Source organism: Drosophila suzukii, chromosome 3, assembly GCF_043229965.1.
Source record: "Drosophila suzukii chromosome 3, CBGP_Dsuzu_IsoJpt1.0, whole genome shotgun sequence".
In the NCBI taxonomy this organism is placed as follows: Eukaryota; Metazoa; Arthropoda; class Insecta; order Diptera; family Drosophilidae; genus Drosophila; species Drosophila suzukii.
The window spans coordinates 11,246,291-11,268,871 of NC_092082.1; the positions used below are offsets into that span (position 1 = coordinate 11,246,291).

General features: G+C 44.2%; 7 protein-coding genes across 13 annotated transcripts; 3 read left to right on the top strand and 4 right to left on the bottom strand.

Moving 5' to 3' along the window:
• Nucleotides 1-4,838: 4,838 nt before the first annotated feature.
• LOC108018323 (vitelline membrane protein Vm26Ab) lies at nt 4,839-5,544 on the bottom strand. Its single transcript, XM_017085863.4, has 2 exons — nt 5,409-5,544; nt 4,839-5,344 (listed from the first exon to the last, which is right to left on the bottom strand). Exons 1-2 carry the CDS (start codon nt 5,415-5,417, stop codon nt 4,961-4,963), a joined length of 393 nt encoding a protein of 130 aa, XP_016941352.3. The 5' UTR covers nt 5,418-5,544; the 3' UTR covers nt 4,839-4,960.
• Nucleotides 5,545-6,005: 461 nt separating this feature from the next.
• LOC108013187 (uncharacterized) lies at nt 6,006-7,327 on the top strand. The gene has a single exon (XM_017078888.4). The coding sequence runs from the start codon at nt 6,130-6,132 to the stop codon at nt 7,291-7,293; it is 1,164 nt and encodes a 387-aa protein (XP_016934377.2). The 5' UTR covers nt 6,006-6,129; the 3' UTR covers nt 7,294-7,327.
• A 1,849-nt stretch (nt 7,328-9,176) lies between these two features.
• Dhps (Deoxyhypusine synthase) lies at nt 9,177-10,465 on the bottom strand. Of its 2 annotated transcripts, none has more exons than XM_017078889.4 (2): nt 10,190-10,465; nt 9,177-10,132 (listed from the first exon to the last, which is right to left on the bottom strand). In XM_017078889.4, exons 1-2 carry the CDS (start codon nt 10,379-10,381, stop codon nt 9,218-9,220), a joined length of 1,107 nt encoding a protein of 368 aa, XP_016934378.2. In that variant the 5' UTR covers nt 10,382-10,465; the 3' UTR covers nt 9,177-9,217. The 2 variants fall into 2 exon arrangements, with proteins under 2 accessions (XP_016934378.2, XP_016934379.2); XM_017078890.4 differs by having other exon boundaries at nt 9,177-10,121; nt 10,190-10,330.
• A 221-nt stretch (nt 10,466-10,686) lies between these two features.
• Nucleotides 10,687-12,179, top strand: UbcE2M (NEDD8-conjugating enzyme UbcE2M). 2 transcript variants are annotated; one of them, XM_017078891.4, is made up of 4 exons: nt 10,687-10,837; nt 10,914-11,092; nt 11,183-11,484; nt 11,821-12,179. In XM_017078891.4, exons 2-4 carry the CDS (start codon nt 10,993-10,995, stop codon nt 11,962-11,964), a joined length of 546 nt encoding a protein of 181 aa, XP_016934380.1. In that variant the 5' UTR covers nt 10,687-10,837; nt 10,914-10,992; the 3' UTR covers nt 11,965-12,179. The 2 variants fall into 2 exon arrangements, with proteins under 2 accessions (XP_016934380.1, XP_016934381.1); XM_017078892.4 differs by having other exon boundaries at nt 10,816-10,837; nt 10,911-11,092.
• Nucleotides 11,820-17,495, bottom strand: MED24 (mediator complex subunit 24). Its single transcript, XM_017078886.4, has 7 exons — nt 17,293-17,495; nt 15,526-15,612; nt 15,303-15,460; nt 14,402-15,244; nt 13,974-14,334; nt 13,095-13,912; nt 11,820-12,858 (listed from the first exon to the last, which is right to left on the bottom strand). The coding sequence occupies exons 1-7, from the start codon at nt 17,380-17,382 to the stop codon at nt 12,237-12,239; spliced, it is 2,979 nt and encodes a 992-aa protein (XP_016934375.2). The 5' UTR covers nt 17,383-17,495; the 3' UTR covers nt 11,820-12,236.
• LOC108013186 (chaperone protein DnaJ) lies at nt 15,661-17,255 on the top strand. The gene is made up of 2 exons (XM_017078887.4): nt 15,661-16,404; nt 16,458-17,255. Exons 1-2 carry the CDS (start codon nt 15,807-15,809, stop codon nt 17,201-17,203), a joined length of 1,344 nt encoding a protein of 447 aa, XP_016934376.2. The 5' UTR covers nt 15,661-15,806; the 3' UTR covers nt 17,204-17,255.
• A 583-nt stretch (nt 17,496-18,078) lies between the features above and the next one.
• Atg18a (Autophagy-related 18a) lies at nt 18,079-22,363 on the bottom strand. Of its 5 annotated transcripts, none has more exons than XM_017078725.4 (6): nt 22,158-22,363; nt 21,783-21,880; nt 20,302-21,069; nt 19,367-19,525; nt 18,842-18,969; nt 18,079-18,759 (listed from the first exon to the last, which is right to left on the bottom strand). In XM_017078725.4, exons 2-6 carry the CDS (start codon nt 21,851-21,853, stop codon nt 18,530-18,532), a joined length of 1,356 nt encoding a protein of 451 aa, XP_016934214.2. In that variant the 5' UTR covers nt 21,854-21,880; nt 22,158-22,363; the 3' UTR covers nt 18,079-18,529. The 5 variants fall into 5 exon arrangements, with proteins under 5 accessions (XP_016934214.2, XP_016934216.2, XP_016934215.2 ...); XM_017078727.4 differs by having other exon boundaries at nt 18,079-18,738; nt 22,158-22,362; XM_017078726.4 differs by having other exon boundaries at nt 19,367-19,510; nt 22,158-22,361.
• Nucleotides 22,364-22,581: the final 218 nt, after the last annotated feature.

Sequence of the window (22,581 nt, forward strand, 5' to 3'; positions counted from 1 at the left end):
CGATTGAAACAAAACCAAAAAGTTGTGTTAAAGTTTTTAATAGTTAATATTGCCAAATCAAATACAGCTATCATGAAAGCAATGAAGGTATCTTTACAAAAATACATAAACGATTAGTGCTTTAGCTTATGGGAGACCAAAAACAGTGAAAAGATATTTAGTTTTCGAAAGATTAAAGTGACCAAAAGAAGATTATTATTTTAACAGCACTAACAATCCATTCTCATTTCTTACTTATGGCAACTTTTCGATTTTCTTCAAATCCTAAGGAATTACTTTCTTGTCCTTTTCCTTTGGCAAACTTCCTCTTGCTTGCCAGCTCATATTTTATTAATCAATTCAATTTTGTCGCCAAAAATTATGGAATTTCATCCAGATGCTGCCCGACTGCGTTGACAGCACAAGTTGATAATGACTGCTGAGGAGGGCAAAAAGTGCCAGAAGTTAAAACAACACTTTTATTGACTTCTAGGGAATGCCTTCGGAATGCCTTCTTCTCCACCCTCCATTTTCGGACCTTTGGATGCCTGAAAATTAATGAAAAAACTTGTGGGCGTTGTCGTCCGCGTTGGATATAAAACAGAAAAATATTTATTTTTCATAAGGTAATAGGGGTGGGGGGATAAAGTCCTTGAGGTCGTATTAAAAAATTCCCAGCAGCGTCAAGTGGGAACAGTTGTTTTCGCTGGCAAATGAGTTTACGAGCGTGTCGTGTCCTTTTTGCTTTGTTTATGCTGCATATTAAATAAATTTGACATCAGCCACGACAAGTCCTCCGGCTTTCTCTCTGGCTTTCGTCTTCGGAGTGTTTTTGGAACAACTTTGCTTGTTGACAATAAAATAACATTTTGCACTCACTTAGCCCAGCTGGGCTTGCCAGCTTTTCCCCCGCATTTCGGCCAAACTTGCCACCATTCGAGAGTTTTAATGAAAAAACTTTTCGACTACGAAACGTATAAAAAGGCTCATATTTTTGGTCCGGAAATTGGCATGCAATAGAGTTGATTTCGGTGCGCAAATGTATTGTATTTATATACGAAGTATGTACTCAGGCGGCTTCATTAAAATGTACACTTGATCATTGCTTGAATTTCTTGGGCAAACTTTCTATGAGGGAGCGTGCAAGGATGTGGGATAACAATATTACGCATACGCAACGTGAGCCGGAGCTGTTGCTCCATCGGAAGCCCAAGAAGCTGATAGTCAGCCAGCCGCTCGTGGGCATTGCAAATCAATCAATAGAACGCCAGGCGAAGTCAATCGTAAGGAATTTTACGCAACACACAGTAAAACCCATATTGCCTTGTGAAAATCACACTGTGGAAAGCGATTAATTCGGGATTGGTTTTTGGTTGCATAACTACATCATTGAAAATTGGAATTAAATATTAAATCATTTGCAATCACCGTATGATTCCATTTTTTGTTTAATATTTTAGTTCGTAAAGAGAGTGCCAAAAATATATGTACATTGTACATATTCTTCAAATAGTTGCATTTGTTTGAATTTATTATAAATATAATAAAATTGCAAGATACAATTTTGATTAAAATAATTATTTATTAAAACAATGAATATTTCTAAAACATTTTAAATATTATTATTTGCAGCAAGAGAAGTGCAATGATTAGTATGTTACATTTAATAGAAGTATATTGACATTAAATGAGTTCTGGCTAACAAAGTGCCATATGTGTGCAATTTAAATAGGCCAATTAAACTACTTATTACGCCCCTAATTAAACTGCTTATTATGACCCTATTTAAAATGGCCAATTATGAGCTCTAGTTTTTGTTCGATTTTCCTGCAGTGTGCGAAATTGTGAAATGCTATGCGCAATATTGAAGCAGCTGCTCATACTTTAGCTAACATTCCGATGGAGAGTCAAATGGACGGACAGCAGTTGGTACTGACTGACAATCGATTATTTGCAGAGTGCAAAATAAAACGTCAAATGAAATAAGGCAGGGCCGGGGTGGAATAAAAAGTATAAAGAAATGTATTTACCATGTACCAATGGAGATATATTGAGTGTATATGGCCATATATATGCAGCCTTCTTGTTGCTTTGGCTCGGATTCCTCCTTCAGTCGGACGGCAATTTAATTTCAATTTCTCCGTTGCCAGGCCTTGCTTTCTCACCCCATACAACGCCCCCATCACCATCTCCGATTTCACATTATTTATGGTGCAATAAAAAAATATATATATGTATGTACCTATATAAGGCAACGTACGGGAGGCAAAAACTTTGCATTAGCATAGCAACAATATTTGCCGACTCTTTTGTCCTTGCCACAATTTTGTTGCGAAATTTCATTATGAACGGATGTCGCTTAAGTGCACATTGAATTCAATTAGAGCCCCGACAACCCATGCAGTTCTGCATGCTGTCGTAGAATTCGTATAGTTTGTGGATATGCCGGCATATACCTCTATACATAACTACGGATTCAATCCTGCCAATTGAAAATTGAATTATAAAATATTTCGCACACTCGCACACAATGCCAGGCAAACATGTCCGTTGAGATGTACGAGTACTTCGGAGACACAGTTTGGTCTAAACAGGACATGGGGAAAACCGCAACCAAATGTTGTCTCCGAGATGGTTTGACCAGTCATCCGATTGGAATGCGCTACATTAAGAAGTCAACTCTTCCGGGCGTAAATAAAGCTATTTTCCAAGGAATTTCGATTAAAAATTGGTGCCAGAAAAGTTGCCCAATGCTTATTGCTTCGTCAACTAAAAGTTTGCCGAAGTATGTGATGCCAAAGAAATGTGGCACTTAAAAGTTGACCATTAACTTGAAATTAAAGGCTGAACATGTCCTTTTTTCAATTTAAAAGTTTTAAGAAGTTGGAAATTTTTTAGAACTAAATTTAGTAAATATAAGGGATAAATTCGCTTTACAAAGCTATCCAAAATGATCAATAAAACAAATATGTTATTAGTTACACTCTTTTGAAAAAGTACTATAATTCTTTTCACCTTAATAATTTCATAAAATATACCTTAGAACTTGAAAGTTCGGAATTTTGTTGATAAAATATTAATATTATGTGATAATATTTAATGAGATTAATAAAATTTCATATTATTTTAAAAATATTCGTTGTAAATATACATTATCTATGATCAAAAAATATAAATCCAAGCAAAAATTTAAATAAATAGATTTATTTTTTCTTTTAAGATACATTTTCATAGATTCAAACCCTTCTCCTTTAAATAAATGTAATAATTATAATAAATAATATAATAATAACCCCCCTAAATGATTGTCCTAGTGCAGTGAAACCATTTAATTGCGCCACAATCATCCATCTGGAAAATACTCAAAAGATAAATAGTGCTCCGTACGACCCATTCACTTCTGAGATTCCCCAGGGCCATCTTCGTTTAATGTGTCTACATAATAGCGTTCACCGGCTTCCAACTGGCTGGATTGGCTGTATGCTGCTGGATTCTTTCCTTTCCGCCTCTAAATTTTGCTGGCCAGCTGCGGGCGGCTTCTGGGGCTGGCCAAGATGCTGGGCGAGGGTTTCCTGCATCCTGTCGCTTCCTGTGAGCCACCAGGCCAAACGGACCCACCGCCTGGACACCGCACCACCCGGTGGCTGTAAGAGGGGTGGAGGAGCTGCTCCTGCTAGTGCTGTGGTGGCCATTATTTCCTGTATTTAATTGCACTACTCTCGGCTGCGGTTTTCTGCTACATTTGTTGCCGCCTGCAAACGACCAAGGACTATAATGTACTTTGGCCAACCGTCCGGCCAGTGCAGTCCTTTCGGGACTCGAAACTCGAAGCTCGAAGCTCGGGACCTCACCCATTTACTTGTTCTCTGTTTTTTTTCAGTTTTTGGGTTGATTGCCGTTTGCCGGTTTCTTCCTTTGTGACGTATTTGTTGGTCACTTTGCCGGGGCAGTGGCAGTCATCAAATGATTTATTCTTTAATAAGCGTGCTCAGGACATGCAGAGAAATTAGATGTGGTGGTCACATCGCCAACCTCCTTCGCACTCTCATCGTCCTGCCGACATTTTTCTTTGACGCTCACAGAAGGAATTTGCGCAATTTATGAGTAGCAGGCGGGCTGAAAAAATACCAAAGCAGCGTTCGAGAAATTAATAAGGAAGTTGGGCCAGATCGGAAGTAGGAGCAGGGAGTATAAGAGGATAAGGAGGAAGATGGCTTCTCGAAAGTATTTCCGGTATTTGTGCCATTAAGGCAAGCGAAAGGCGGTGAAAGGTGACAAAAATGCACGCAACCTGCAAATTTTAAGGGGTTCACAGGATGTGCGCTCATAAATATGCAATGATTTTACACTTAAGTGCTCCTAACTTTTTATGAAATTAACTATAACTTTTCGCTGCCTTTAAAGTAAAATATTTTATTTTTATTGCTTATTAAAATTTTTTTATTTCCGTTCTCTGAAACCATTTACAATGCCCTAAAAGTAAACTATTTATTTTACATTTCTTATATAAACACACATAAATAAACTTGTAATAAATAGAATAAATATTAAGTCAATTTCAATTTTTTATTATAAATCTTATTTAATTAATTCCAAATTGGTGAATATTTTTGAAGTTCTTTTATGATTTATTTTAGTTTTCCCACGACGTTTTTGATTAATTTATAATTTTTGTTGATGTTCCTTTGGCAATCATTTCTAGATATATCTTAGATAGTATCTTGTAGATACTAGGTATTTTATTAAACAGACTACTAAGTCATATTAAATTTCCCCATAATTAGCGATTTACAGTGGTTCTCAAAAAGATGTGTTTATAGGCTTACATCTTCAACATCACTCCCAAAGAAAAAACCATCTTTAAATTTCAAAAAGTTTACTTCATGTTTAAAATCGTTTGTTGAGGTCTAGAAAAATAAAAGCCAAGCCATGAGACAAGCTCACAGGAAATTATTTTCGGCAGGGTTCACAATCCGTTGATTTACTTCTTCAGCAGCAGAGGAGCGGCGGCGGTGGCCACATAGGGACTGGCCACGTAGGGCGAGCTGTAGGCCAGAGGGGAGGTGTAGGCAGCGGCGTAGGGGGCGGCAAAGCGGGCCACTGGAGCGGTATAGGCGGCAGCAACGGGAGCGGTATAGGCAGCGGTGTAGGCAGCAGGGGCGGCATAGGCGGCGGTGTAGGCGGCGGGGAAGGCGGCGCTGTGGGCCACCGTGTTGGCGGTGTAGCTGGAGGCGTAGGGAGCCACGTAGGCGGCACTGCCCACCACAGCGGGAGCGGTATAGGCCAGAGGAGCGGCGGCCAGAGGTGCCACAATACCAGGCTTGGCAGCAGCCACAGCCACAACAGCGAAGAAGCAAACGGCGAACTGTGGATTCAAATTACCCTAATTAGTTAATCCTTAAAATCCCTTAGGTCCTTAGAGCACTTACGAATTTCATGTTGATGGTTGATTGGTTTTTTTTTTGGTAGATTGTAGTGACTACTTGGAGCTGTGGGCTTGATTTGATGTTGAGTTGTTCGGACTGGCCAGTTTATATAGGGTCCATACCCAGTTTGCTTTCCGGAGAAGGCCGCGCTTAAACATGCAGCTGTCGTCGCTGACATCGCCACTCAAAGTCTTTGACTCCGCTCCAACTTACTGGGCCAACTCAAGCCGTTGTTGGTGCACACGCACACTTGGCACGTGCGGGCCAAATTCGTAAAGGGCATTGCCGGGTTTCCTAGGCCCACTTGGCCTCCGCGAAATTACATTTTGATATTGCACTTCGATGGTTATTTTTTCGCATAGATATTTGGTTTTGTAAAGTCGAAACTATTTTTTAATCATTTTTTATTTAAATGCTAACAGTTCCCAAAAACTGAGTTAATATATTTTATATAGAGATATCATAAAAAAAGAAAATTCGAGTGCCATCTTAATTTATAATAAATGTAAAAATATCATCCTTGCTTATAACCAAAAAAGTCTAATGAGAAAATATCTTTTATAAAATAGAGAAATCTGTCAATATCGAAAATTAGTATTTTTCTAGACCCTTTTTTACATTTTCGATCAATTGTTCTTTCTCCGCCTTTCATAAAAATTAAACCAAAAAAAAATACAAAAATTAAAATCGAAATTCCAAAAACTTCACGAAAAGGATTTACAGGATGAGCGATCCTAAGGAGTGCGCCCTGGACCGCCACTTTGCCGCCCAGCTGCGCAACTTGCGATCGTTTTCAAAGGAGCACCCAGTCAGCCAAGAGGACTTTGCCATTAGCCAGCTCTGGATGAACCACTTCCAGGAGGCCAAGGGATCTGATAAGTTCGCCCGGAACTGTTTGATGATGTTGATGTACGGACAGTTGCAGGAGATCGGTCACTTGAGTAAACCCTTCACCGAAATGGAGAGCATGAACCGCTCCATGGATGATCTGCTGAACGAGTACAATGGGACGACGGTGGAGGAGCAGTCGCCGGTGGTCGAGGATGTCCAGGAAACGGAAACCAATGCCTCGAGCTATGGCGGTGGCAATAGTCGTTGCTCCCTGGACGTAGCCGCGGTGCAGCCACTTCCCACACCCGAATTCGAGGGCATTAAACAGGCGAACCGGGATCTCCTCAAGGAGATCGACTCGCTGCACATCCGCACGGTGGAATCGGAGAGGCTCTACAGGAGCAGGAACCAAATGCTGGAGAAGAAGGTGGCCGACAAGTCCATGGGGGGCAAGCCGGAGCTCGGTAAGGAGAGTATCTATCTGGCCTGCCGGACGGCCATGGAACTGTTAAGGGATTGGCCGGGCGATACTGTCCGGCTCAACTTCCTGGCCACCTGCCTGGAGCCCTTCCTCCGGACGGAAATGATAACCAGTATACAGATCGCTGAGCTCGATCTCTGTTTGGAGGACATACTGAATAACATGGTAATACAGGCCTGCTCGCGAAGGGACGACAACGTCCGGATGCTTTATGATCACATTTTAAGGCATGACAAGGACGGCCTCAAGGAGAAGGAGGGGAAGCTGCGCCGGATACACGAATCCTTGAGGCAGGAGCGTCAGAGGCTGAGGTTGCTTTCTGAGGATCTGAAACGGCGAGAGGATTTCATTTGGAGGCACCAGGCCATTGCCACACTGGCAGTCACAGGAATTCCGCCCGAAGAGCTGGTCAGCCACAGCATCTCAAAGTGCGAGTTGTGTCAGAGGGAGAAATCCTTCAGAACAGGACCAATAGATCAAACATACAGGATTGGCAAATTGGAAAAATCCCAAAGCGCCGAAGATCTGCAAAAGCTATTTGATGCACTCAGCGATCTGTCCGAACACAAATGGTAATCCTCTTACACACACTTTCCTATATATTTTCCTTTTTCTTGTTCGAATCAATAAATCGTTGAGTTGTTTTGAAAAGTTTTACCACCACCCCCTCTCACTTTTCACCGCCTGCGTCCCTGTCAACTGCAAAACTTTTAATGTAGTTTTAATTTTCTCGTAATCACGGAGGGAAGTTGGCTGTAGTCTTGGAAAGTCGGCAATCATCTACGCACTTACACTGCAGAAATTTAGCTTTAAAGGTTCAACTTGTATTAATTAAAAAAATTATTTTATAACAATTTACTCAACACTCTTTATATCCGTTTCAAAAATAGAACAAATAGGTATACCTTTTCGAATTTTTTTTAATCTTTCGCTTGTCAATATTTTAATAGAACACTATGGGCTTAGTTCATACAATCCTTTTACAACCGACTGAATCTAAAATGGGGTTGGAAAGCGTTATTTTCCGTTCAATCGATAGGATTTTTGGTATGTCACTATAAAAATCATAAACCTAAATTTTAATCTTAGAATTAGTACTTATTTCTTCTCAGTGTAGTGACCATTTCTTCAGCCAGCGTAGAGTAGAAAAGAAAACGCAGCCAGAAACAACAAAGTAGGAAGAGCAGCAACAGCTTTGTTCGTAATTAGTTTTTAAGCGCTTCGAAAGAGTGTGTGAAAGGAGGGTATATATATGTACCCTAAGTGGACCCACAGAGTGTGTGTGCCTTTGGTTATGACAACATGCAGTTAAGCACTTCTTAACGATGGCTGACTGCCGATAATGGTCTTTGCAAAAATAAGTGCAATTGATTTTCTTGGCAAGGAACATAATTTTCAAGGAAATTAAATATTTTTATTTCTAAAATTTAACCCGCAGTTCTGTCCTCGATAAGAAGCACGTTAACTACCGCCATCAACATCTTGGCTAAAAATATTTATAATATCGTTATATAAAGTCCCGCTCGCTAAACGCACTGCCTCATAATATATTCAATTTTATCATAAAGAATAAAGTATAATAAATGAACACCACACAAACTTTAAACCATTTTTTTCGCCTTGAAAGGCGTATAAATTTCGAAAAATTTGATAAAGCCAACACAACTCTTGTCATATGTACGCTTAAGGAGTTTTTCTTTGCCCCAGCCCAGCCCCAAAACCATTCATTTTCCGAAAAGCCAGTGAAAAGTTGGGAAAAAGTTGTCAAAGAAAATGCAGTGCCCCTGCAATCCTCAAACTTTCGGCTAGTCCATCCTTCTCCGCTGCCGCCTGACAATAGCTCGAAATGTGTTGCGCCAACTGTCGATGCAGCCGGAAAAAGAGGGGACAAAAAGTAAGTGTGCGAAAAAAGTTTCCGCTTGGCTTTAATGATGCGTACTGACAGTCAAAGTTTGGTTGGCCAAAATGGAGGAAATTTTCAGGAAGTGACGGAAGCCGAGCGCTTACATTAGTGGCATAAAATTAATGACAAATTTCGTGGGCTCATGCGGATGCACTGTTCCGTCCCGGGCAATTTCCGGCCAACAAGACCGAACTGCGCAAACAATTAAGGCCAGAAGTAAGGGAACATTTGCGTAAAACTATGGCAAGAAGGAGTTTCCATGGCATCTGCGGCCGCCGGCAAAAGTTGCATTTTTGCGGCACTAAAGCGACTCCGGCAGAACCATTACGGCGGAATGTGAATTGCCCACTGGAGGTGCCCGAGTGCAGTGCTGCTGCCGGTGGTGGTGTTTATCACATGCAACTAACATCTCCGACGACGCTTAATGGCTTCCTGCCCGGACAGTTTGCATCTGGGCGGGGCATAACACTTCGGGGACTCCCATTCTCCCATTCCGGACTCGCAATACAACCCATCTGCGGCCCAGCACCGTTCCTTAATAAGTTACATCTGTACATTTGCGTTGATTGCGTTGTCCTTGTTTTCTCGTATATATATTTACACTTGGTTAGTCTCTCGGGGCAACTCTTTGCCGGCGTAATGGTGTCGCCTGGCAAAGGTTTCGCCCACAATCAATGGAAAGACCAAACTGGCCTCGGCATATACTTTAACGGGTGTGGCATCCTTCCTGATCTTGCCCCAGGATATGGCTTCATCCGGCCGGGCGCCACTGTCGCTCCCATCAAACTCTGAGGCGGTATTGATGAACACCGAGTAGTCTGCACCGTTCCGCATCAGATTAGCGTTGCAAATGTGATGCTTGATGACGCCGCCGCCCACGATGATCATCCCGCTGTTGACTGCCTTTACGGCCATGGTGTTTAGCCTTCGCAGGTCGGACAGGATGTCCACCACAAGTCCAGGCTGCCGGAAGGAGTGAAAGTACATCATGTCGCCAAGACTGCCATCCGTCAGTGCGGGACAAAAGACGGGTATTTGGTTTTTGGCTGTCCAGTAGTAGATGGATCTGGGATCCCCGATACGCTCGCCCAAACGATTGATGATCTTTGAAGGCGACCAGACCGTTCCCTGGGCTTTCTGTTCCGCCAGCATCTCGTCAAGCAGCGGCATCACCCAGTCCTCGAACTTGCAGTAGTTGTCGTTGGGCACCAGCAGGTTGCCAATCCGGTTGATTCCCCGATCGCGCAGATCCCTGCCGCTCAGCTCAAAGGAGCCCATAAACGTGGGCGCCAGGCACTTAATGAAGTCCTCCTCCACGCCGCCGGCTGTGGTCACAATGCAGTCGATCATGCGGTGTTCGGCCAGAAAGCGAATGGTCTCCCGCATGCCGGATGAAACCAAATTGGATGTGTAGCCCAGGAAGACTGTGCACTTGCTCCTCCGCCTGATGAAGTCGTCGCATTCATGGCTGTCCATTTGATCGGCCTCCAGTGGCTGGTCCCTGCAATCCAGCTGCCAGTGTTAGGAGTTTGTGACATTTCGGAGCTGAGTTTTGAGCTAATAACATACCATTTTGTTGATTTCACGGATGGCCAAGCCGAGATTTGTGGCCTGGAAGCCGGTGTTCACGTAGGACTCGAAGAGCCTACTGTAGTCTACGCCCTCGTTGAAGTCGTAGCCCCGAACTTGGGGCGTGTCCTCCGCCAGAGCCTCGCTACGTTTCAGCACTGCATCCTTGGCCATTGCAGGCTCTGTCGACATGGTAAAAATCCCAGAAATTCAAAATAAACAACGCAAAGGGATCTTAATCCGGAAATAAACATGTGCTGGTTGTGGCAGCCCTGGTTTCCGGTAGAGATGGCATTTTAAAAGTAGCTAATTCTAGCTGGGAAAAGTCTAAAATTTTAGAGGATTTTGCACTTGGAATTTGCTTATAACATTATCTTACCTTTATATTAGTAATATTTAAATATGTAATTTTTTTATTGGACTATATTTAAATTCTCTAACCTTGAACCCTCAGATTTGGCTTGAAACCAGCTTAAACCCAAATCCGCCTTCCAGCACTGCCCAACTATCGACCCAAGGCCATCGCTATCATCGGGCGCAACCATCGATTACTCATACTTATCGCTTGGCAGCTGCCATCGCCAGACAGAAACAAGGAAAGGAAAGAAAGCACTCGAAGTGATTTTAACATCAGATCTATAGTAAACGGTAGGCCCAATATCCAAACAAACCATTGCCGAGCAACCACTGACATTTCGAACAATGCTCCCTGCCCACTAAGCAGCAAAAGTGCCACAGAGAACGAAACATCCGAGCGCAGCCAAACGCAGAAGAAGAAACGCCAGCGAGACGAGGACGCCAAGATGATTAAACTATTCACGCTGAAGCAGCAGAAGAAAGACGGCGAACAAAAGGGCAGTCAGCAGAAGAAATCCTCCGCTGCCCAGCTGCGCATCCAGAAAGGTAATATCCGCCATCTGGGATATCCACTGAATATTAACCAGCTCTCTATGACTATCATTCATCCATCTCTGGATGCCTTTCATCCCCCAGATATTAACGAACTGAACCTGCCAAACACTTGCGCCACAGACTTTCCCGATCCCGATGACTTGCTCAACTTCAAGCTGATCATCTCGCCCGACGAGGGCTTCTACAGAGACGGGCGCTTCGTGTTCAACTTCCGCGTCGGATCCAATTATCCGCACGAGCCGCCCAAGGTGAAGTGCGCCACCCAGGTGTACCATCCCAACATCGACCTGGAGGGCAACGTCTGCCTCAACATTCTGCGCGAGGACTGGAACCCAGTGCTGAACATCAACTCCATCGTCTATGGCTTGCAGTTTTTATTTTTGGTTCGTATGCGTCATAAGGAAAATTCTTAAGATAAAGACTGCACTCTATTTGCAGAGTATTAGTCTTCATATTTTTGATCTAACATTAAATAATGGAGTTTTTGGGATATCTCGAAAGACAGGTTTAGGATCCATTTTAATTATTTTATCAAAATTAATCCAAAAGACATTTTAAACAACCTCACTTTTGGTTTTTTTTTCCTTAAAATATTATATTTATTTTACAAGAACAAAATTAAATAAATGAGATTAAAACAGAAGGCAATTTAAGGATTTTAAAATAAGCTTAAACTATCGTTTAATATATTCTAATACACCCCAATTTACTGCTTGCAGGAACCCAATCCCGAGGATCCGCTCAACAAGGAAGCGGCCGACGTCCTGCAGACCAATCGCCGCCAATTCGAGAGCAATGTGAAAAAGGCGATGCGCGGCGGCTGTGTGGGCGAGACCTACTTCGAGTGCTGTCTGCTCAAGTGATATAGGGAATCCGGTCTCTTACTTTAAGCCTGCCCATACACCCCTCCCTACACCCGCTAACTGGAGAAGATGATGATGATGATGATGCAAACACGGACGAAAATCGGCGACAACAAATTATTGTAATAAACGAAAGCAAAATCCACTGCGTGCGAAGAAGTAGCCGAGTCGAGTCACCAATTTCTAGTTTTTAATACAATTCATTTAGCAATTTCGCCCGCCCGTCTCTTAATCTTAATTGGCTCGCCTGGAGAGGCACTTCTCGAAATTCCTCACAGGTGTATGCTGTGCCTGGCCATCTGCATGTTCCGCCACAGACACAAATCGGCCACCGCCGACAGCCTTCCTGCCTGGAGTCTCAGGTCGTAAAGTCTGCTTATTAGACCCACTCGTATGTCGTCGGTCACCAGAACCTTGAGCAGCTGCTGCACCAGGTTGGTAGGCAGCAGGCGCAGAACGGGTGCTACCCGCTCGCCACCGCATTCCACCAGCAGCGAGATGAACTGATAGACAAAAACGGCCTTGGGCGACAATTCATCTCCACTGACAAACTGCACGAATACTCCGAAAATGTGTTGCACGCTCGTCTGCAGAGGTTCTCTTAGTGTAAGTGGTGTGGTCCGCAGTTCGGTGGCGGACGTGGATCCCAGTAGAGCTCCGAAACCAGCACCGGCTGCTCCATCAGTAAAATCGCTGGAGTTGTCGCTGCCATCACCAATCACCTTGCGCACTTTGGCTGCATTGGATGCCAGTTCCTCCTCGTCATGGGATCTCGATCGTTTCTTCATGCCCGTTAAAGCCGAGGCATTTCCTTTGCGGGCTTCCAGGCAGGAAATAATACAGTATACACACAGGCGGGCCAGTACCAGAGATTGGGGCTCATTGATGTCCTCACTAAAATTGACAAAAGATCAAGTTATAAGGAAAAGTTCTACAATCGCAATTTCATCTCTTCTTTTTAAATCGCCACGAGTTAAATTCTTTGCATATAAATAAACAATGTAACATACAAATATGTAAGAATCTTTGAGCAGTTTTCTTTAAGTGATGCTAGGACTCTAGGACTTATAGGCATTTAAAGTTGCATATTAAAGCAAAAGGCTACTCTTAATGTATGGATTTATATTTACCCTTGTCGACGGAGTATAAGTGGAGCCACCACGTACTGCAGCAGCGCCTCCGTGGTCTTCTCGATGTCAAGGTGCATCACGGCAAACACCACATCCATCGTTCGAGACATATCCCTTGTGTACTTGCAGGCCAGCAGTTGCTCCACCAGCTGCGTGGACAGCCACGCCGCTCCGCCGGCCAGCAGCAGCGATTCCAGTGACTGAGCGGCGCGAACGGGCAGGTGACCAGCATCGATTACGGTTCGCCACACCTCCCGGAACTGCTCGACCAGCGGGGAGTGTGAAATCAGGCGGGATTTGGTGCTTGGGGCAGGATGCACATCGTGTTGCATTTTTCTGATGATCTGATAAGATAAAGCTAGCCGCTCCTTGGCATTTTCTTGGCTGGACAGTTCCTCGCTAGTCAACGGCGCCAAGAACTGCTGAATCATGTTGAGTGGCTTCAGAAGCTCTGTTTCCTTCACCGAATACATATAGGCACACAGGAAACTAGTGGCGCAAACAGAAAAGCTGAAAAGCCGCCGCTTTATATTGTCCAGAATACTTTTTACATCCGCCGAAGAAAGGGTCTCCTGCTCCCAGGCTATGAGCACATGATGGAGCACCCCCGGCAAATTTAAGCAGGTCTCTTGCCAACTCAGGCTGCTTGGCTTTAACTGCGCAGCCTCTGGTTTGCTCAAACTAAGCAGAAGCTCATCAACAATACTTTCGTCGCAAAGGGCAAGGATTTGGCGCGGGTTCTTTAGCTTATTCCTTTCTACCATGCACTCTCGCACCCATTTCTCAAAGAAGGAGTCACCACGCTCCGATAGGACGACCTGAAATAAACAATACCTCATTAATATTTCAGATAATCTAAATGTTAAGGAATTTAAGTACATCCGATCCATAGGTCTGCACAATGCTGGTCAACATAAGAAATGATACATCAAACAGCGTTGAGCGGATTACGCACAGCTTTCCCAGCTCGCCCGGAACTGGTTTCGAGTTCTCGTTGCACTGGATCAGGCGGGAGACGAATGTCTTAAGGCGTCCTTCGACGGTGGCCACCGAAAGAATCAACTCGAAGCTGTTGCCCACCGGCACCTGGCAGAGGACATTCACCATATCCTGAACCTTGTTGGTGCACAGCGTCTTCAGCACTCCAGAAAGCGGAACCTCTGCACGCTTGATGAAATTGATGTTGGAGGGAGTTTGTTGGCCATTATCGCATTTTTTCAGTAGCTGAGAGGCGGCCTCCCTGGTGGGGATTTAAAAAAAAAAAGATATCAAGATTGGTACACAAAATGAATTATTTCTCGACTAACCTCTGACTGGCGAACTTTTTCACATGGACATCATTGACAAGCTGCTGCTTGGTCCAGTCATTCAGGAGGAACTCGATCATATTGCACGAGCACTTGGTGTCCATGAAGTCCAGCAGCAGGTTATCCTCGATGAGCAGCTCCAAGGCCTCAACCAACTCGGGTATGTAATCTGCCGGCGGTGGTTGCTCTCCGGGAATCCGCTGCAGAGCGTGCAGCTGCTTGATGATGTGCGGCATCTTAAAGAACATAAAGGCACCCCACATGGTGTCCGGACTGGTATCCGCAACATTGCTTAGCGTGAGGAATCCAGCACGAATGATTTCGTAGAAGAGGCGTGTGTTGGAGTACCTTTTCAATCGCTGCAGCATCTGCAACTCGGCCACGTAATAGCTAGTGTCCTTGCAAGGATTGAGCAGCACTTCCACCGCCAACAACGGTTGCACACAGCACGAGATCTTTTCCAGCGTTGGCGGTGAATTCAATGACTGCATGTCCAGGTGTTTGGCTTCAATGTAGGCCAATTGCTGAAGCTGCTGTTCAACGCTTGGCGCATTAAGAGTGAAGTTGGAGTTCGTCAACGATCCCTTGATGTTGGCGTACTTATCCCGAATCCGTCCGCATATTTCGAGCTCTTCGTGGCAACCCACGTACAGCATGGAGAGCAGAAATTGCTGCTGGCTTAGGCGGTCGATTACCACGCAGGTCTGGTCCAGCATGTACGATTGCTCTGCGCTAATCTCGCCATAGAGTTCATAATGTTGCACAGTTCTGGCAAAGATTTGGAACAGCCAGTAGACCAAGTGGACCACGGAGCTGGGCAGCACAGCTTCCTCAGATTTGATGCTGAAAAAGTTAAGTTACAGATTAGTAAAAAAAGCACTTATAGGCGCTAAAAACTTACCGGCAGGTAACACCGTCCACAATGCTGGCCAGAAATTCTAGGAGCGCTGTAATGCAATAAACACGCTCCAATTTGTCATATTTGGCAATGCAACGGAGGACAGCGGCATGCGAGACGAGATGGGCGCACAGCGAGTGCTTCAGGTAATTAAGAACCAACTAGAAAGGATTAAATGGTTTAAACAATAAATAAGCTACGTTATTTTATCAACCATTTTTCTCACCGGATTTGCTGTGGAGCCAATGAGTGCCTGCTGCATCAGACAATCCGCCAGATTGTACACATCTCCACTGACTCCCCTTGGCAGCACCTGAAAACAGGAAGAGGAGCAAATTAGACTACAGTGCTGACGATGAAACATTTGCTTTTCCTATCAAACTCCCACACAATAAAGGGGTCATATTCCCATAAAATAATACATATACAATACAACTAGTACATCGAGTTAGGATTTCCACTTATATATTATCATACAAAGTTGCACTCTTTGTTACGCGACCAGTAATGTTTCGTTTAAAATTATTTCGCTGTACCGGGGACGCACTGAGCACTTTGATCGGCGGAGCGGCGACGGGGGGCTGCAGGAGGACTGCAGGACCTGGCCTGGAGTTGGATCGTGCTCCCGCTGTCGCCGCCTGCTGGATCTGGATGCGGTTGGTCAGTCAATATCAATTCAGGACCACGAAACAGGCCTACTATCCAGATCGCCAACGGGAGGCGAAGCGACCGGCAGCGGGATCAACGCCCCAACAGGTGACCTCTCCGGCCATTAAGTCCTCGCAAGGTCGCGGCATGCCCAAGGACTACTATTACAAAGTGCTGGGCGTCAACAGGCACGCCTCTATTCAGCAGATCCGATCAGCCTTCTATGCGCTGGCCAAGCGCTATCACCCAGACTCTTCACACTCGGAGCAAAAGCTGAAGCACTTTCAGGAGCTATCCAATGCTTACAACATTCTCACTGACGAGACGAAGCGCTTGGAGTATGACCAGCTGGGCGGAATCAAAGACGAACGCGCCTTTCTCGAGCAGGCGGGCAATCCCATGAATGTGGACCTCGAGGAGGCCAAGAAGTTCGACTCGGATAAGACGGCTAATGATGGTAAGGAAGGGGATACAACTGGTTAATTAATACTCCCTTAAAATCCTTTTCAGAGATCAACAAACTGAAGAACAACGAGTTTGATCTGCCACTTGACTTCATGGAGGCGACTGTGGGCTGCAAGAAGCGGATGGATCTGCGCTACCTGCGAAAGTGCGAGACCTGCAAGGGCAAGTCGCAGCTGATGGCGCACCGGGATGTGGGCAAGGAGCCGTGTCGGCGTTGCAATGGAACCGGAAAGGTGACCACCAAAACGGCCACTTTCTCGTCGGTGAACACGTGCACGCAGTGCAAGGGCAAGCGGTTCACGAATCGCAACGACTGCGAAACCTGTGCGAATCGGGGATTCGTGGTGTCCAGCGTGGATGTGATGGTGACTGTGCCAGCCGGATCGCGGGACGGGGATGTGGTTAGCCTCGTGAATCCGGCAACCAAGCAACAGGTTACATACCGCCTGACGGTGCCCGAAAGCGACTACTTCCGGCGCGTGGGCAACGACATCCTGACGGACAAGCACCTCAACATTTCGGAGGCCATCCTGGGCGGCACATTCCATGTGCGCGGCCTGTACGAGAGCGTGGAGCTGCGGGTGGAGCCGGGCACCCAGTCGCATACTCAGGTGCTGCTTAAGGGAAAGGGCGTGCGCTCCAAGGAGGGCGTGGGCAACCACATCGTCACGCTCAAGGTGCGCATTCCCCGGAATCTCTCCGTGAAGCAGCGACAACTCGTTCTGGCCCTGTCCCAGGCAGAGGATCCTGTTTTCGAGCCCAAGGCCAAAGGCAAGGAGGCGGGCTCTTGAGCTCTTAAAATTCTCAATGCACAGGTTGATTCCGTTTATAATATATTGACCCAGACATGAATATTGATCGTTGGGTGCATTTGCCTTGCCTTTTTAATGTTGATGCCCCACTGGGAGTCCGACCAGCGCTCGCGCCACGCCACATAGATGAGCTGGAGGATCTTGTTGTTCTCCTTCATCTCGCGCGTCCGGGGAGTATCTATACTTTATTTATTTCTCGTATTTCTCGCGATTTGTTTGACATAAACTTTTTCCGCTGTTTTCGTTTTTGGCACCGCTGCTTAGTGATGGGCGAAACCCGATGCCGCACTTAAGATGTACAGCCTATCGATATCGATATCTAGTCAGTGTTCAACAACCCCTCAAATTTAACGGTTTTCCCGCCAAATTATTATTTAAATAATCCTTTTGAATATTGATTGTTCAGCAGGAATTTTAGATTATAAAGTATTTAATACTACATTTACAGATATTACGCAGACAACACCAAAAATGCCCAGATTCGACACATTTTAATTCAAATAATTTATTGAATACAATAAAGTAGCGTATGAGTTTCTTTTGTAAACTGTTTTCCTTTTAAATATTATGATCTAAAATATTTGACTTTGTACAAAATATATCCTATTCATATATATGCCGAAAATTGTTCCTCCATAGCACTCCGAATTTTTCGAATTTTTTTTTCACTCATCTGTCGTTTGCTGAATGTTTGATTTCAAATTGAAGATGAAATACATGGGTGTATGTGTGGTGATGTGCTTAATCCGAGATATTTCGATATGATTAAACAATAGCTAGGCGAGAACTTTACATTTAAATCGAGTTCGGTGGATTGTCAAGGGATGAGGGGTTGATATGCGAAAAAATAAAACTAATTTGCAAAGGCCGTTTATTTTATATAAAAAGCAGGCAACTCAAATATCAAAGCCAATCTAAAAATCGTATTAAATTATTAATTAACAACTAACTTAGGAGTGTATGACAAAAGCATTTCCTATTCCAATGGCAGCGCCAGGAACGGGGCTTAAAACTAAAAAAATTGCTTGGGTAGGGAGAGGCGGTACAAAGGAATTGTTGCTGGTACAAAACGAGGAAGAATCATCGCTGACAACGTTAAGAGCTAAATTAAGTCTATGACCTATTTATTTACTTAAATACGCTTGACGCCACAGAGCCACCGTCGCTAAATCATCATCATCATCGCCGCCGTCGCCAGTCGCCAAGCATCATCGCAATCACTTTGCATCATCGTCCGTAGTACTTTGAGGAGTGAGTTTCGTTTACCATCTCTGCATCTCTTGTGTTCTTTATCATTATCCTTGTCTAGGCGGAGGAGGAGGAGGGTCCGGCTGGCTCGTCTCCCTTCACGGCCGACGCATAGGAGCCGCCTGGTTTGTCGCCACCACCGCCACCGGAAACAGGAGTTGCCGACTTGCCATCACCACCACTCCCGCCGGCGCTTGCTCCGACTGCACCTGCACCACCAGGCGGAACGCCGGCTGCTCCGCCGATGCTCACGCCACTGTTCAGGCCTAGAGTTTGAGGTGAATCAACTAGAGAATTTGTTTCGATTGTGGGTTTGGTTGGGATGTGTGTGAGTGTGGAGTGTGTGCGAGAAGCGAACTGTTTATGCACCTTTGATATCCATGGCGTAGTGGTCCTCCAGCCGCAGGTCGTGCCTCTTTATCAGCTGACACTCTGCGCCCTCGACGGTGGGAATGGAGTACACGTACAAGTACCCATCCTGCGAGGCAATCAGCAGTCTGGAAAGGTGAGAAGAACAAGAGTTAGTATCTGACGTATGTTTGTTGGCAGGGCAAATGGCAATTGATTCACCGTTTTATAATAATTCGATTTTATAATAATTCCTAATTTTCTAAGAATATTTCTTTAGAACTATTATCTTTTGTTGGTATCATACAAGAGTAGAAATTCTTAGTATTTTTGCTCAAAGAAGAGAAAACAGATAGGTAGAAAACAGATCAATATTTGTCTCAGAAAATGAATACTGGTATTTATAACTTAAGGATCCTACCTAGCTTTATTACACATTTGTTTGGAAATACGTGAAAAGGTCCTGATCTAGGTAGCGTGCTATGGCATTTTTTCACATTTGCTGTGCAAATTGACCTGCAGTCCGAGTACCGATCCAAGACTCACCTTAGCTGCTTCTGTATCGTGGTAATGGCGCACATCCTTCGCACTCCCGCCTCCGGCAAAGTGACCGAGGCAAAGGCCCGGCCCTGGCTAAACACGTCGGTCACCTGCGTGGGCAGGTAGCTGGTGACCGTTTTGCTCAAGAATCTAAAAAACGAGTAACTTGCATGAGAGAGTAGATTTGGTGAGTGGTTGAGTTGTGGTTGTTGTTGTTGAGGTGGTTGGTTGGTTCGTGTTTGGTGGTTTCGCAAAATGAAAGAAAAGAAAAATAGATAAATGTCAAGTGCCACACGAGAAATAGAAGAAAATCAAAAAGTAATAAGCCCTATTTAAAAGATACTTTGACCCAGTCCGGTCTTCCAAATGGCGTTCATCAAATTTAATTAGCTTTTTTATCAGATTTGTACTACACAAATTTTAAGATCCCTTGTATTTATTCATTGTTCTGGCTTTTTAAGGTATTATTTAAACTCAGATTGTCGACGAAATGATTCTGTATTAGAGACAATGTTTTAAAATAAAAATTCATCTTTTTAAATCAATTTTAAATTAATGAAAAATGTGTATAAGAATTTGTCGGTACAAATAACATTTCAAATGGATCCACAATGACTCAATATAGTGAAGCTCAATATAATGGGACCAAATGGATTTTTACATGGATATGATAACGTTTGATTTTGATTCTTCAGGTTGGTTAGGATGTTTGATTTTAATATTTATTGACTTAAACGCAAAAATGCTCGACACAAAAAGCCATGGATGATAGTGGATGGGTTTGGTACGAAACGTAGTAATTTGAGAGGTAACATCGATTATGTACAGAACACCCACACCTTTATAATTGACCTTTAGCCATAACCGCACAGTGCAGTAAGTACAACTATCTACAACGCTACAAAACAGAAGTTGAGCTATCCGAATCCAACACCACTTACCCCATCCAGTCGTCGCTCGACTGCTTTCCGCCATGGCCTTCGGCTGTCTCCGTGGCACTGCGATCCAGCCGGAAGATGTGCACCGTCTCCGTGTTGGAGCTGGACACCAGATACTCGGCGCACGTGCTGAAAGACAGCGAAACGATGGACACACAGCGCTTTAGTCCCCGTCGCAGTTCAAAGAGCCGGCTGCCGTCCTGAGAGCTGAAGACCCGGATCACCGTGCCGCGCTCGCTTGCCGTGGCAATCTCCGTGCCCGAGGGACTGAAGGCCAGAGCAGCCAGCGGTGTGTCGTGGGCGGGAATCATGGTCTTGGCGTGCAAGTTGATGGCATCGAAGATCTGAACCTCACCGGCGGTCACGCTGCCTGGATAGGCCAAATAGCAGTGCTCCGAGGAGGAGGAGAGGGCGCACAGGCCCTGGGGATTGCACGGCGTGTCGCGGATGGTGTGTACCACTTTCATGTCCTGGATGTTGTGGATGTACAGCGACTCCTCCAAGCACACAATTAATCGCTCACGATTGAGCTTCACCGCCAGAATTGTGTTTGCATACGAGTAATTGCAGATCTCGCTCTGCTTCTTGAAGTGGCACACCTTCAGCTTGCGCGGAGCTCGCTGGGAAACTATAGCCACTAGGGAACTCTCAAATAGACGTTCGATGAGGAAAAGCTCGTCGCTCCTTGTGTGGTAGATCTTGTCCAGCGTGGAGTCCACGGATCCCAGGCTGTAAAGGCTGTAGCCGCCGCTGGTGGCCACGGCCAGAGAACTGAAAGTGCCACAAGTATGATTACGATTTCCAGTTATAAGTGGAGTTAATCGAGGGACTGTTAATTGGATTAGAAGGAACTATGAGTCATTGGGCAAATTTTAAGGGAAAATATTTTCCTAAGCCCTACTTTTTCATTAAAAATAAAAGTAACTTTTTATTTAATATTGACCGAAAACCTAATCTTTAATTGTTTTAAGCATTGCTGTTTAAAGAAATATAAATAAACCTTTACCAATGTTTGTTAATCTATAAAGGTCTTAGGAACAACATTTTAAATATAAGAATAAGTAAATAATAATCTGCCTTGTTCCAGTTGTATATTTAAAATCGAATTTATATTAATTTATATTTATAGAATGTTGATAAGGGCCCCTAAGGGGGGTTTTACTTATCTGTTATCTATTAATTTTCAGACAAGGCATTGAACCAAAAATTATGTTATATGTTATCGGATTCATTTTTAAAGCATGCATAAATATTACATTAAATATGTATCATTTTCATTTTTATTTTTAGCTTGAGTAATACGTATTCTTTTAAATAAAAATGGAAGTACTAGGGACATTTTTTTGACAATTAAAAAAAATTTAACTGTGGATTTTTAAACACTCAGCGCTCAATTGAAATGTAAACTATTTAATGTCGCAGGATTTCCCAATTAAACCCAACTCTTTCATTGTCTCCCTTATCGGATGTCCACTGTCACTTACGTTATGTTCTGGTTGAAGTTGACGAACACTTCGCCCGCATCCACATCGGGGCGCCCGAGCAGGCTCATCATGGTGGCTGTGTGGGAGGGGCTGAGGTCCTGCAACAGATTGGGCGTTAATCGGTGGCTTTGTTAGCTACTCTATGGATATCATGGATATATTCCAACTTCCCGACGGCGCGTTACGGAATGGCGAATGGCGCAAACAAAGCGTGGGCCAAAGCAATAAATATATGTTAATAAATACAATAACAAACTATGCACGAGTGTGTGTACACTTTTTGGGGCTGCTGATAAAACCAACAACAACAAACAAAACACACACACACTCGCTTGCGAAATATACAATACGTGACTGGGAATCGTTTATTTTTACCTCTTTGTAACGCTATCTCCTCTGTTTCGGACCTTTCGATATTCGCAGGACACCGCCGACGACTAGTGGTTGGCTGAAAGACGTTTACTTAACTGAAGCTACGTAATATTTAATGATATTTGGATTTCTTGTCGCGCAATTGTTTTTACTCTGTTTTTGCACACACTCGCACGCACACCAGCACCCAGCACCCACACAAAGACAAGTTGAACAGCAACAGAGGGAACCAGGGAGTGCGAGTCGAAATGCAGAGTTGCAATCGCCAGTGTTGGAAGGGGTCTGCTACACAGAAAAAAACAGCACACTCGTTTGCATAAATTGATATAGCTCAAAAAAATTCTTTGGCAAAAACCTAATCTCTCTCTTGGAGTTATCTATACGCTGAATAGTTAAATTGAAATCAGCATTTTGACAACTAAGTAAA

Bases quoted from the DNA above. Each gene is read 5' to 3' on its own strand.
- LOC108013187 (XM_017078888.4), top strand. From the start codon at position 6,130: ATGAGCGATCCTAAGGAGTGCGCCCTGGACCGCCACTTTGCCGCCCAG.
- Dhps (XM_017078889.4), bottom strand. From the start codon at position 10,381: ATGTCGACAGAGCCTGCAATGGCCAAGGATGCAGTGCTGAAACGTAGC. The intron at 10,133-10,189 runs GTATGTTATTAG...TAACACTGGCAG, and splicing joins TCCGTGAAATCAACAAAATG to CTGGATTGCAGGGACCAGCC.
- UbcE2M (XM_017078891.4), top strand. From the start codon at position 10,993: ATGATTAAACTATTCACGCTGAAGCAGCAGAAGAAAGACGGCGAACAA. The intron at 11,093-11,182 runs GTAATATCCGCC...TTCATCCCCCAG, and splicing joins CCAGCTGCGCATCCAGAAAG to ATATTAACGAACTGAACCTG. The intron at 11,485-11,820 runs GTTCGTATGCGT...TACTGCTTGCAG, and splicing joins GCTTGCAGTTTTTATTTTTG to GAACCCAATCCCGAGGATCC.
- LOC108013186 (XM_017078887.4), top strand. From the start codon at position 15,807: ATGTTTCGTTTAAAATTATTTCGCTGTACCGGGGACGCACTGAGCACT. The intron at 16,405-16,457 runs GTAAGGAAGGGG...AATCCTTTTCAG, and splicing joins GGATAAGACGGCTAATGATG to AGATCAACAAACTGAAGAAC.
- MED24 (XM_017078886.4), bottom strand. From the start codon at position 17,382: ATGAAGGAGAACAACAAGATCCTCCAGCTCATCTATGTGGCGTGGCGC. The intron at 15,613-17,292 runs GCAAGGCAAATG...TCCTGTTTTCAG, and splicing joins GGGGCATCAACATTAAAAAG to GTGCTGCCAAGGGGAGTCAG. The intron at 15,245-15,302 runs GTAAGTTTTTAG...TAACTTTTTCAG, and splicing joins GTGGACGGTGTTACCTGCCG to CATCAAATCTGAGGAAGCTG.
- Atg18a (XM_017078725.4), bottom strand. From the start codon at position 21,853: ATGATGAGCCTGCTCGGGCGCCCCGATGTGGATGCGGGCGAAGTGTTC. The intron at 19,526-20,301 runs GTAAGTGGTGTT...CTCTCATGCAAG, and splicing joins TCGAGCGACGACTGGATGGG to TTACTCGTTTTTTAGATTCT. The intron at 18,760-18,841 runs GTGCATAAACAG...CAAATTCTCTAG, and splicing joins CTACGCCATGGATATCAAAG to TTGATTCACCTCAAACTCTA.